The sequence below is a fragment of the Mustelus asterias genome, chromosome 2, assembly GCF_964213995.1.
Source record: "Mustelus asterias chromosome 2, sMusAst1.hap1.1, whole genome shotgun sequence".
NCBI classification, from domain to species: domain Eukaryota; kingdom Metazoa; phylum Chordata; class Chondrichthyes; order Carcharhiniformes; family Triakidae; genus Mustelus; species Mustelus asterias.
In genome coordinates, this window is record NC_135802.1 from 8,028,182 (window position 1) to 8,042,427 (window position 14,246).

The 14,246-nt window shown below is 44.8% G+C and overlaps 2 protein-coding genes across 2 annotated transcripts in view; one reads left to right on the forward strand and one right to left on the reverse strand.

The window, feature by feature from the left end:
* The window catches only part of LOC144504862 (uncharacterized), a 107,462-nt gene extending 102,371 nt beyond the window's left edge, over positions 1–5,091 (forward strand). The window contains exons 37-39 of the mRNA XM_078230621.1: positions 68–163; positions 1,525–1,659; positions 4,988–5,091. Of these exons, the coding sequence (XP_078086747.1) occupies positions 68–163; positions 1,525–1,659; positions 4,988–4,999 (243 nt within the window). The 3' untranslated portion in view covers positions 5,000–5,091. The remainder of the gene's footprint in view (positions 1–67; positions 164–1,524; positions 1,660–4,987) is intronic.
* Positions 5,092–9,358: 4,267 nt separating this feature from the next.
* Positions 9,359–14,246, reverse strand: part of recql4 (RecQ helicase-like 4) — a 67,974-nt gene continuing 63,086 nt past the window's right edge. The window contains exon 25 of the mRNA XM_078230626.1: positions 9,359–10,740. Within this exon, the coding sequence (XP_078086752.1) occupies positions 10,619–10,740 (122 nt within the window). The 3' untranslated portion in view covers positions 9,359–10,618. The remainder of the gene's footprint in view (positions 10,741–14,246) is intronic.

The window sequence follows — 14,246 nt, forward strand, 5'->3', positions numbered from 1 at the left end:
TCAAGAGGTTATTCTTCCAAGAGATTTTAATTTTTCACAAAAATCATTTAATTATATTTTTCAACAGTCTGAAGAAGATCAAAAGAATTTGAAAAGGCTGCAGGAAATCATTGATCAAATGGATCTGAGGATAAAGAACTACAAACAGCAAACTGAGCAAGCAGTGAGTAATCTCAACTTGGGGCTGAGCGGGCAGAGTAATTTTTTTTATTCATTCATGCAACATGGGCATCGCTGGCTGGCCAGCATCAATTGCCATTCCCTAGTTACCCAAGGGCAGTTAAGAATCAACCACATTGCTGTGGATCTGGAGTCACATGTAGGCCAGACCAGGTAAGGACGGCAGATTTCCTTCCCTAAAGGACATTAGTGAACCAGATGGGTTTTCCGATAATTGACAATGGTTTCATGGTCATCAGTAGATTTTCAACTCCAGATTTTTTTGAGTTCAAATTTCACCATTTGCCGTGGCAGGATTCGAACCCGGGTCCCCAGAACATGAGCTGAATGGATAGTCTAGCGATAATACCACTAGGCCTTTGCCTCTCCTATCTCAATGCAGGTACTCGTGGGCAGTGAGTAATCGCAACTCAAGTACTCACAGGGTAACTGAGAGAGTAACCTTTACTCTGACACTCACGGGGGTTACTGGGCAGTGATTAACCTTTACTGGAGGCCGATGGTTACCAGACGATACTGGCCTTTTACTTCAATAGTCAAGGGGGTCATCAGGCAGTGATCCTTTCTCCACTGTTACGCGAGGGTTTATTAGGCATTGAGTGATGCATGTCAGAATCAGGCTCAGATGTTAAAAATCTGGTCTGCCGATTTCCAAGTTATGATGTGGAGATGCCGGCGTTGGACTGGGGTAAACACAGTAAGAGTTTTAACAACACCAGGTTAAAGTCCAACAGGTTTATTTGGTAGCAAATGCCATTAGCTTTCGGAGCGCTGCTCCTTCATCAGATGGAGTGGATCATCTGACGAAGGAGCAGCGCTCCAAAAGCTAATGGCATTTACTACCAAATAAACCTGTTGGACTTGAACCTGGTGTTGTTAAAACTCTTACTGTGGTTTCCAAGTTGACAGAGCAATGAATCGGTCGTGAGTTACCTATCAGGAGGGTACTAAGGTTGACATTTTCCTATCATCTGCTTCTGCTAGCAACATCAAACACTCAGAATTGCTACTGACAAATTTTATATCGAGAAAAAGATCTTTAATATGATAAACCAGGAAAATATCAGTGTGCGCACTGTTAGTCCAGCCTCCGCACTGTTAGTCCAGCCTCCGCACTGTTAGTCCAGCCTCCGCACTGTTAGTCCAGCCTCCAGCGTGTGTAGACTGGATATATATATATATATATTCAGTAAGCACAGAGCGTCCTTGTGTTCAGAGGGAATGAAGTGAAACAAAGCTATGTTCAGCGAGGTGTAATTTGTGAGTGTGTCAAGCAGAGGTCTGGTTATCAGATCACAGACATGACTAGATTACGATGTGAGCTGTATGTTTCCCTGGCTGCAGGAGGAACAGGCCAACGTTAACCTCTCCAAGTTCCGCAAGGTGCGGTATGAGCTGCAAAATGCAGAGGAGCGTGCAGAGGAAGCAGAAACTCAAGTGAACAAGCTGCGGCCAAAGGCAATGCAGTTCTCGGCCCAGGTAAAGAAGTGAAAAGTAGATTTTAGATTCTTAGAGGGGAAATTTCCCCGTTCCGCCCACCACAGGAATGGTAGTGGGCGGGGGAGGGAAACGGGGGCCAGACTATGCAAAGGTCTGGTTTTGGGGTGAGGGCAACCGGAAAATCTCACCCTTTTGAGTTTTATAGCACTAAAGAGGCCCTTCAGCCCATCATATCTGTGCCAGCACCTATCTATTCTAATTCCATTTTCCAGAATTGCTCCGTAATCGCGAATGCTCATCGAGATGCTTCTTGAAGGAAACTGGTTTTAATATTCAGGATGGTCAGAATTGGGAGATTTCTGAAAATCACTCCACACTGCCACCTGGTAACCAGAGGCTGCGACTAAAACATACCCAGTGGACATGGAAAAATTGAATAGAAATTGTTGGTATCAGCATGGCCAAAATATCACGACAATCTGAAGTAAGGATTGTGGACAGGAAATGTGTATCCTAGGATGTAACTTTTTAACCACTTGATACCTAAACAGGAAGCTGGCAAACGAGTAAGGCTAGCGGCATGTTTACATAACCAGGAGCAGGAGTAGGCAATTCAGTCCTTCAAGCTTGCTCCACCATTTAATACGTGATGTGGAGATGCCAGCGTTGGACTGGAGTGGGCACAATAAGGAGTCTCAACATCAGGTTAAAGTCCAACAGGTAAATTTGGAATCACGAGCTTTTGGAGCACTCACCTGATGAAGGGGCAGCGCTCCGGAAGCTCGTGATTCCAAATAAACCTGTTGGACTTTAACCTGGTGTTGTGAGACTTCTTACTGTGACCATTTAATACAATCGTGGCTGATCTCATCTCAGTCTCAACGTCACTTCCCTGCCCGTTCACCATAGCCCTCCAAACACTCGCTAATGAAAATCTGTCCAACTCTTTCATAAATTTACTCAAAGTCCCAGCACACACCGTGCTCTGCGGTAGTGAATTCCAGACTGACCGCCCTCATTTCTATTTTAAATCTGCTACCTGTAATCCTAAAACTCTGACCTTTTGTTCTAGATTATTTGTTCAAAAAATAAAAAGACTAATAGGATGTTGGCCATTATCTCAAGGAGGCTGGAATACAAATGGTGAGAAGTAATGTTGTAGCAGCATAAAGCAATCTGGAAAGATTGTGTTCCAGGGAATGCAGCGTAGATTCATCATAATGCTGCTGTTACAAGGGCTCAATTGAATAGGACTGTATTGACCTTAAATATAGACGATGAAGGGATCATTCAATTGAGGTATTTATGATCAAAAGTTTGTATCTATAAGTGGAGGGAAACTATTTCCTCTGGGGAAGTCCAGACCAAAGAGTGTAAACTTTAAAATTAAGAATTGGGCAGTTTCGGGGCGATGCCAGTGAACACTTGTCAAAAGGGTGGTGGGATATTTCTGAAAAGCACAGTTTGAGCAAAAATTCCCTCCAACTGAATATTGGAAATACTGGAACCATTGTCTTCGGTCCCCTCCACCAACTCCACCCTTCTCTCAGGTAAATGCACGAGCTTGAACCAGACCGCTCACAACTTTGTGTCACATTTGACCCCCAAGCACAGCTACTGATGAAACATCTGCTCTGTTTCTAGGGGGCGGCGCGGTGGCACAGTGGTTAGCACTGCTGCCTCACAACGCCAGGAACCCGGGTTCAATTCCGGCCTCAGGTTTGTGTGGAGTGTGCGCATTCACCCGTGTCTGCGTGGGTTTCCTCCCACACTCCAAAGATGTGCAGGTTAAGTTGATTGGCCATGCTAAATTGCCCTTTCGTGTCAGGGGGATTAGCAGGGTTAATGCATGGGGTTACGGGAAAACGGCCTGGGTGGGTGTGTCATCGGCGCAGGCTTAATGGGCCAAAAAGGCCTCTTTCTGTACGATAGGGATTCTATGATCGTCTATTTCCACCTCTGTAGCATTGCCTGGCTCCATCACTGCCTCGGCTCAGCTGCGACTGAAACCCTCATCTGTACTTTTGCTACCTCTAAATCTGACTATTGCACGTTTTCCTGCCCACATATTCCACTATCCTGCCCACCCACATTTACATGTGTAAACTTGAGGTGATCACAAACTATGCTGCCTCTGTCCTAACTCCTACCAAGTCTAGTTGCACCCGTCACTCCTGGACTCATTGACACATTGATTTTAAAATTCTTGTCCTTGTTTTCCAATATGGGCAGCACGGTGGCACAGTGGTTGGCACTGCTGCTTCACAGCTCCAGGGACCTGGGTTTGATTCCCGGCTTGGGTCACTGTCTGTGTGGAGTTTGCACATTCCCCTTGTGTCTGCGTGGGTTTCCTCCGGGTGCTCCAGTTTCCTCCCGCAGTCCAAAGATGTGCGGGTTAGGTTGATTGGCTATGCTAAAATTGCCCTTAGTGTCCTGAGATGCGTGGGTTAGAGGGATTAGCGGGTAAATGTGTAGGGATATGGGGGTAGGGCCTGGGTGGGATTGTGGTCGGTGCAGACTCGATGGACTGAATGGCCTTTCTTTGCTGTAGGGTTTCTATGATTTTTATGATTTCTATTGCCCTACAAGAGGAAACATCTGCTCCACGTCCACTTTGTCATAGAGTCATAGAGGTTTGCAGCATGGAAACAGGCCCTTCGGCCCAACTTGTCCATGCAGCCTTTTTTTAAAACCACTAAGATAGTCTGAATTGCCCATATTCCTCTATACCCATGTGAAAGACAAAATTGTACCCGCCTCTACTACTGCCTCTGGCAGCTTGTTCCAGACACTCACCACCCTCTGTGTGAAAAAATTGCCCCTCTGGATCCTTTTGCATCTCTCCCCTCTCACCTTAAACCTATGCCCTCTAGTTTTAGACTCCCCTACCTTTGGGAAAAGATATTGACTAACTAGCTGATCTGTGTCCCTCATTATTTTATAGACCTTTATAAGATCACCCCTAAGCCTCCTATGCTCCAGGGAAAAAAGTCCCAGTCAATCCCCCTTATCATCTTAGGCATCTCAATTAGATCTCTCCTCATTCTTCTAAACTCTAGAGTATAGGCCTAAACTGTCCCAATCTCTCTTCACAAGACAAACCCCTCATCTCTGGAATCAATCCAGTGAACTTCCTCTGAACTGCCTCTAATGCAACCGCATCCTTCCTCAAGGGGACCAAAACCGTGCACAAAATTCGAAGTGTGGTCTCACTAATACTTGTGTACAGTAGCAGCAAACACTTCACTACTTTTATATTCTATTCCTTTAGCTATAAATGCCAAGATTCCATTTGCATGTATGTATCTGGGTCAAAAAGGTGACAGATTGATTGAAAAATAAACTTTCATTTTATCGTCACTTCTAGGGTAGCAGCTGATGGAGTGAGTGCAACATGGCTTCACGACTGGCTGGGAACTGCCATGTGTTGCTTGCCCTGAAATACTAGCCTCGACTGCAAGCCATGGAGACCTTGCTGGAGATATTATTCCCTTGCTTTGAAATCATAGATCATTGGGGGAGGGGGGACCTCGGTTTTTGCTAATAGATTGCAAGAGTTACTTTAAATATTTGAACTGTTATTTTTTTTAAAAATCAAAAATGAAGACACGCTGGTTCTTTTAACCATGTGTGCTGAATGTGATTGCCTCTCCCTGGAGTAGGCTCGTTAGAATACAATCCACCACGCTGTTTTAGTATTTCACAGAGCTCTACCCAATCAGGAAAACACACATCTGCCCAGCTGTGGTGTGGAAGTTAAAATGTTCAGATTGAAGTTTCATGTGTGGGAGTTAAATTGTGCAGAAGTTAAAGTTTTATGCCTTTTCTGCACAGTAGTACGGAAAAGCTTACAGACCTTCAAAAGGGGTCAGTGTCTGCTATTTCAGCATGAACGGGCTAATCTTCATCTGCGCAGTCCCCATAACATTCTGCTTTTTGGCCCTCACCAGAGGGTGAGCAAGGCCAGATTTTTCCATAACAAATACCAAAGACATGGGGATATGCTATGCAAATGAAGGATTAGCAGAAGTCAGTTTTTCATCAAATGAGAAAGGGCGGGAAGCCAGGATTTAATTGGCGACTATGTATACAAAAGGAGGATTAGAAAAACTGCTCGTTTCTGATTTGCTGTAATTGACTAGAAGTTGTTTGTTTGTGACTTCAGAAACCCTTGCAGGACAACTGTAAGCTGGTTTCTCCTCGTGCACAAGTCATTAAAGGCCTCACATCGGATTATGGATGGCGTCTATCGCTATTTGTACCCAAGTCGACTAAGAGTGCTGAAGGTTGCTGGTACCCAGGATCTCTGACAGTGGCTCACTGGTAGCACACTTCAGAGTCAGGAGGTAGTAAGATCCAAGCACTCCTGGAGGCTTCTACCAGGCTGTCCCAGTTCCAAAGGATCCAGGCATTATAACAAATGTTATCTTTCACAGTGTTTAAATCAGGCTGTCCTCATCTGCCACTGGCTGAGGTACTGTAGATATTAAAAGGTGCCACTGTTCAAAGAGAAGTCGACTTCTACATCTTGGCCAATATTTATCCCTCCACCAATATTCTCCATCAGATTAACTGATTAATTGCCAATTATACTTTGCTGTGGCAAGATTAATTGCTGTGTTACAAGTGACAAGAGGATGTGAAAGCCACATCAATGCAAATCCTTTCCTTGCTCGTTACAGAACTGCCCTTCCCGAGTGAAGATACAAGTTCCACTAACATGTCCCACATAATTCAGTGTCTTTGGGAGAGGGAGGGGGAAAGAGGTGCCTGAGTATATCTGATCTGGGTACAGAATTGGGAAAATAACTTCCCTCACCTGAGAGAGCAACTGTTTACAAGAGGTAAAAATGTTTACGATAGCCCAAGCTAAAGAAAGTGAAACAAAACATTGCAATCAAATCCAGTTCTCAGAATCACAGGTTTGTTATGGTGCAGGCGATGGCCACTCGGCCCAACTAATGGAATGTTCTGGCCGGCAGCGGGGCTGGTAAATGTGGCAGGCTGGCCAAATGTCCATCGATTTGGCCGGCAGAGCTGGAAACCTCCAGCCACCAGCTTTCTGAATGAAAATTCACAGTGCCATTCTCCCATCTTCTCCCTGTAACCCTGCACATTCTTCCTTTTGAGCCAACAGTCTAATTTCCCTCTTGAACACTTTGATTGCACCATGGACTCAGGCAGAGCCTTCCACACCCTAACTACATTTAGCCCCATTTCTCTTTTGCTAGTTAATGACAGGTCACAACCAGAACTTTCAATAGTTTTTATTTATAACTTATATGGTGCCTTTAACATAATAAAAACACCCCCAGGCTTTTCACGGGAGCATCACGAGCAAAATCAGAAACCCAATCACAAAAGGAGATATTAGGGAAGAAAAAACAAACTTGGTTAAAGAGGTAGGTTCCAAGCAAAATCAGAGTTTTATAGAATGGTTAGGTAACACTCTTCTCCTCCACCAGTACAGGAGGCGGCCATTCAGCCCATCAAGTCTACATCAACTCTCCAAAAGAGCATCTTACCCAGGCCCATCCTATCCCTGTAACCCCACACCACTTAAATCAGCATATCTTTGAACATTACGGTGCAATTTCCCATGGCTAATCCATCTAACCCACAGTGGGAAGAAACTAGAGCACCCGGAGGAAACTCACGCAGACACGGGGAGAATCCACACAGTCACCCAAGGCCGGAATTGAACCTGGCACGGAGACAGCAGTGTTAGCCACTGTGCCACCGTGTTGCTATGCTGAAGGCATAGTCACAATAGTGTAGCAATTAAAATCAGGGGTGCAACATACCGCTCAAAAGTAATTGGTGAATCCATTAATTTTCAATAAATGTATCACGATCAGATCAGTTTAAATTGAAATGTGTACTCTGAAGTTATGGGGTTGTAAGTTCTGCATCAGGATCTCCAAAAGGCTTACACAAGTTAACTACTGATATTTGGACTATTGTTGTCGGTGGTCCCTGAGAAATCCCACGTATGCTTAGCCCTGTTTGCTTCAATCTATGCAAAGACTTCATTTTAAGATATTTCTGCCTATGCAATTACATTTAAATGCTAGACTGTAGGGGATTAACTAACACTTAACTACCTTCTAAAACTCAGAAGGCATGCTGGGTTAGCTAAAAAAATTGACTGCATTCCTAAAGGGTGCACAATGCAGACAAAAAAAAGTTTTTTCATAACAGCTGCAAGACTTGTTTTCCTAGATAGAGACAGCGTGCGAAGGATACTTACAATAACGAGACAAAGGTTGAGCTATATTGTGGATTTTGTGTGTGTTTTCAGTTCAGCATCAAGATCCTGTTAAAAATTCAGTACCGGGACTGGCTTGCTTAGAAGCCAGCCTCCAAGTTCGCTTTGCTTTTTCTTTTCATTTAACTTCTGTTCAATAAAAGAAAATCATTTAAAAATTCATATCAGCACCGTCCCATCGTCTGTTCAAAGGGATGAATGGACCAACAGTCCCTTAAAATTGAGCACAATGTCTGTCAGGTTTGACGAGTCTTCAGATGACTGAAGAGCCCAATCCTGGATCCACAAGTTCTTCCGCAGTGGGGGCATGCTGCCGTGAGGGATGAGTAGAGCTTGCAGCCCCGGGTTGGCTTCCCTCTCCTTCCCCTGTTGCTGCCAAGTCGCTGAGCCCCCAAGCAGCTTGTGATTTGATGGATCAGGTGGAGCTATGCTATTTGAGTCATGAATATTTCAACCATACAGACAGTAATGGTCACAAATCTCCGAGCCATAAAATTGTGGGTTTAAGTCTTACTTCAGTGACTTGGACAGAGAATTCAGGCTGGCTCCCCCAGCGCCACACTCCCTCAGGAGAGATGTTAAGAAATGGGACCAGGAGTAGACAACATCAAGCCTGTTTCGCAATGATCGAGGCCCTACCTGAAATACCAAATGTAAAAAATCCCAAAATACTATTTAAGGAACATCAGAGGAGTCCTCCCTTGTCAACATTTTACCCTCAACATCAGTAAAACACACTATATGGTCATTATCTCACTGTGGGAGCTTGCTGTGTGCAAATTGGTTCCCAAATTTTTATATTACAACATTGACTGCATTTCCGAAGTGCTTACACAGCTGGAAAGCATTATTGGACATGCTGAGGCTGCCGTGAATGACACCATTGCAAGTTTTTTCTTTCAACCACACCAATTTAGCTCAGTTGAAGAAACGGCAATCGCATTACCAGTGGCATCTGTCTAGACAAAATCATCTGATGATGCGGAGATGCCGGTGTTGGACTGGGGTGGGCACAGTAAGAAGTCTCACAACACCATGTTAAAGTCCAACAGGTTTATCTGGAATCACGAGCTTTCAGGGCACCTTTATCAAGTGAAGGAGCAGTGCTCTGAAAGCTCGTGATTCCAAATAAACCTGTTGGACTTTAAGAATTTGTGAGACTTCTTACTTAAAATCATCTGAAGCACCGACAACACACGGTTAACTCAGCAATGTTAATTCAGTCAACTCCATATCCAGCCCCCACCTCGTACAGCTCCTCCCCACAGTGATATAATGATTGAGCCAGACACTGGTGTGATTGAAGCCTGTTCGAGATGGTTCCTGAGGTAGCTCGAAATGTTGGAACAACTTACCCTAATGAGTCAAAACATTTGGTGTTGCATGATTCATTTGCTGCATTGCTTTCCCCTCCCCTACCACAATACTGATGTCCTGCAATAATAGAAGGATACAAGATGTGGAGAGAATGTGGTCAATCTTTCTCAAAGCAAATCTTTATTTGTAATTAAAAACTTAAAAAGTACAAAACAATTACTTCAAAGATTTAGAGCTCTAAAACAATTTCTAATTTAATACAAATGTACAAGTCAGTCTGTGGACACAATAATGAGCGGTGAACATTGTGATACTTCTGGGAAACTCCCCCAGATACAGAGAGCCTCGTTCAATAACCAGTTCAATAACCAGTTCAATAACCTCTGTGGAGTCACAAGAGAAGAGAAGGCTGGTTCAAAGGAGCTAATTGAATTACAAACCACAATTGGAAGAATTGCTAAATCTCTCCTGGTTTCCAATGACCGTTATTAATTTACCCTCATAAATATCATTCAGAAAAAAGGCAGTATGAAAAATGACATCAGGCCCTCATTATAAACATAGAAAACCTGATTTAAAGACTAAAAATTGCCAAATATCTTAATGTTTCACAGATTTATAAAAAAGACGGTGGGGGTGAATACAAAAGTTAAAGAAATTAAAAACATTTATAAATACAGTATGACCACTAATAGCTCGAAAGTGAAAGCAGCACCTTAGGAGAATGTTACTGATTACAATGTCCAGCCCGGGTGGTTTAGTTTACCCACCTTCACAGGTGATGGTGATCTTGCTGTGAATCAGTATTTTAGTTTGATTGGTCTATATTTGTTTCGTGGTTCCTGCACAGTAGGAATTATTGATCAGAAACAGTTACTAAGGCAGCTCACACGGGATGACAAAGTGCTTTACGATTCAATGTTTGTGAAAGATCCCAGCATGCTTTCGGGTCCCCTCTACACCGTTATCAATGTGACATGGTTCAGGTTTTTAACCCTATCACTGTACGCAGGATTTGCTCAGCAGATGCTGGCTTTTCAGTACAGGGAACAAGGATTTATTCACAAGTTCTACTTCAAGAGGATCCTTTGTCTTGCTACTCAGAAGTTAAGTTATCACTGCTTCCGAGTAACATTCTCATGCTTCCAAAGACAAAAACAGTGACAGTTCTGAAATCCAGCTGAGTCAATGTCCCACACCTGAGGAAGCCCCAAATCGCACCTGGACATCACAGTTTGCAGAGAGTCAGAGGTGAGCCCATGATATCGAAACCATGTCAGACCCAATGCAATGCTAAAAGATTGGTGCCTTCATCAAAGATGTTGACTTCATCCTTGTTTAGAGACAACTATAACACTAATGGTATCACGAGAGTCACACATTGCACCCCAGGTCTCCCGCTGCCAAAACTCACTATTTCATTCTGATAATTTCCTCCGTTGCCATCCGCATTGTCTCATTGAAGTCAAAGTGGAGATATTTCCGCCAGAATCGCCGGTCCCGTCCATAAACCTTAGCTGGATAACACGGGCTGTCTGGGTGAGGAAAGGGTCAGGAGGGCATTACTCCACTTACAGAAAATATTGAACGGCTGATTATCAGATAAGAAATTGAAAACCGATGAAGCAAAGTTCAGCTCCGAATTTTACATAAAAAACCCCTGGCAGGGGACGCACGCGCACACCACACACACGTGCCCACACAGTGTAAACAGGACACTTGGAAGGAGATGGCAATAATGGGATGGCAATGCAGGATCGGTGCTAAGGTAACTGATTGTACCCTAAGGGAATAGCTGAGCTAAAGTGCCTATCGTATTAAACCCAGAGATCCCCATCATCACAAGGATGTGAAAATGAATGAATTAAATCTAGTCATTTATGGGTTAACAGCAGAAAATGACAATGAAGGCTACCGGAGTGTAACTGAAAACCCAACTGCTCCATTAGTTCTCGTCAAAGAAGGAAAACACCACGACTCCAATCCTACTTTGAGATCAACTTTTAATGCTATCAGAATAACTAGCAATGAAAACAAAATTATCCAGGCTTCCCATAACTGATGCCGTGGGTCACAGTCTCAGAATAAAGAGTTGGCCATTCAGCATCATGAAACGGAGTCATTTCTCCACTCAGAGGACTGAGTGTCTTTGCGGCATTCTGCCCCAGATTGGATACTCAATGCTTCTCTTCCAGGAATGCCTCTTCCTCGAAGTACTGCTCTTCCCTCTGACGGGATACCCGTTTCTCTCTTTTGCCATGTTCACCTTCATTCTTTTTCATTTTCCTCTTGGTGTTTGACAAGGTGTTTATCAAAACCCGCTTCCACAACCACACTGCATTCCTCAGCGACTGTCTCCGACTTCAACCGAGAGAAAATGCTGGAAAAATCTCAGCAGGTCTGGCAGCATCTGTATGGAGAGAAAAGAGCTGACGTTTCGAGTCCAGGGGCTTTGACAAAGGGTCATCTGGACTCAAAACGTCAGCTCTTTTCTCTCCTTGGATGCTGCCAGACCTGCTGAGATTTTGTAGCATTTTCTCTTTTGGTTTCAGATTCCAGCATCAGCAGTAATTTGCTCTTATCCAGTGTCTCCGACTTACCCCATTTGGATTCCAACTGAAGTTCCGCCCCTCGTGTTTTGAATCTACCCAGGATTACAGGTATTTCCAGGGCATACACATCCTTAAGTGCTGTCCTTGCTGCATTCCGAGATCCACACTCAGTGCCATGTACCACCAAACGTACACACTCCAGCCGCACCAAATCACCTTCCTCAAAGCTGTCCATGCCCCCAGTTTCATTTTATTCTTTGTCTCATCAGAAAAGAAGCTATTTCTCTTCCTTTCAGGTGTTAAGGAAACACAAGCTTCAACAACTTACCATCCACCCTGGACCATTCACACTTCACCGTCCCTCTCACCCCATTCCTTGCCGTGTATTCACTCCGACCTTCCTCTCTGAGGGCTGGATTTAGCTTCATCCCTTTACACCCTCACCTCAAATGATTGTTGGGCTTGACATGATGGCGAACTTTATTTATGGCGAATAAATGCAAAGTGATGCATTTTGGTAGAAATAATGTAGGGAGGAGCTATACGATAAATGGCAGAACCATAAAGGTTGTAGATACGCAGAGGGACCTGGGTGTGCAAATCCACAGATCCTTGAAGGTGACGTCACAGGTGGAGAAGGTAGTGAATAAGGCATATGGCATGCTTGCCTTTATAGGACGGGGCATAGAGTATAAAAGTTGGGGTCTGATGTTACAGATGTATAGAACGTTGGTTCGGCCGCATTTGGAATACTGCGTCCAGTTCTGGTCGCCACACTACCAGAAGGACGTGGAGGCTTTGGAGAGAGTACAGAGGAGGTTTACCAGGATGTTGCCTGGTATGGAGGGGCTTAGTTATGAGGAGAAATTGGGTAAACTGGGGCTGTTCTCCCTGGAAAGACGGAGGATGAGGGGAGACTTAATAGAGGTGTATAAAATTATGAAAGGCATAGATAGGGTGAACGGTGGGAAGCTTTTTCCCAGGTCGGTGGTGACGTTCACGAGGGGTCATAGGTTCAAGGTGAAGGGGGGGAGGTTTAACACAGATATCAGAAGGACATATTTTACACAGAGGGTGGTGGGGGCCTGGAATGCGCTGCCAGGCAAGGTGGTGGAGGCGGACACACTGGGAATGTTTAAGACTTATCTAGATAGCCATAAGAACGGAGTGGGAATGGAGGGATACAAAAGAATGGTCTAGTTTGGACCAGGGAGCGGCACGGGCTTGGAGGGCCGAAGGGCCTGTTCCTGTGCTGTATTGTTCTTTGAACTCTTCTTCCGTTGCCTCCATCTCTCTGCTCACTTCTTTGGGCAGGAATCATTCCCCCGTTCAATGGATCCTTTAATCCACCTCCAGTCTTCTCCCTCCAGCCTCCAACCCCCTCTTGATCTTTTGAGAACTGTCGGCGCGACATTGGTTGTCTCAATTTCTCTGCCCCTCTCACCCACTCTAACCCGTCTCTCTCTAAACTTGCTGCACTCCGTTCTCTTAGGTCCAACCTTGGCCTTATGATCAAACCTGCTGACAAGGATGGTGCCATTGTTGTCAGGCTTTCTGACCTTGACCTTGCAGAGGGTGAGCGCCAACTCGCAAACGCTTCCTCCAACCTCCCCCTAAACCACGACCCCAACACCGAACATCAAGTCATTGTTTCCAGGACTGTCACTGACCTCATCAGCCTCCAACCTCAGTCTCCCAACCTTGGACAGCCCGCTTCTACCTTCTTCCCAAAATCCACAAACAGGACTGTCCTGGTAGGCCCATTGTGTCAGCCTGTTCCTGCCCCACTGAACTCATGGGTTTCTATCTTGACTCCATCCTCTATCTCTTCCCACCTACATCCGTAATGCCTCTGATGCCCGACGTCATATCAACAAGTTTCCAGTTCCCTGGCCCCAACGGTCTCCTCTTCAATATGGATCTCCAATTCCTGTACAGCTCCATTCTCCACCAGGACGGTCTGAATGCTCTCCGTTTCTGTTCAAGACCCGAACAATCTTCATCCGCCACCACTCAACTTTTTAAGTGTCCAGATCACCAACAACCTGTCCTGGTCCCCCCATGCCGACACTATAGTTAAGAAAGCCCACCAACGCCTCTACTTTCTCAGAAGGCTAAGGAAATTTGGCATGTCAGCTACGACACTCATCAGCTTTTACAGATGCACCATAGAAAGCATTCTTCCTGGTTGTATCACAGCTTGGTATGGCTCCTGCTCTGCCCAAGACTGCAAGGAACTACAAAAGGTCGTGAATGTAGCCCAGTCCATCACGCAAACCAGCCTCCCATCCATTGACTCTGTCTACACTTCCCACTGCCTCGGCAAAGCAGCGTGCATAATTAAGGACCGCACGCAGCCCGGACATACTTTCTTCCACCTTCTTCCGTCAGGAAAAAGATACAAAAGTCTGAGGACACGTAACAATCGACTAAAGGACAGCTTCTTCCCTGCTGCTGTCAGACTTTTGAATGGACCTACCTTTCACTAA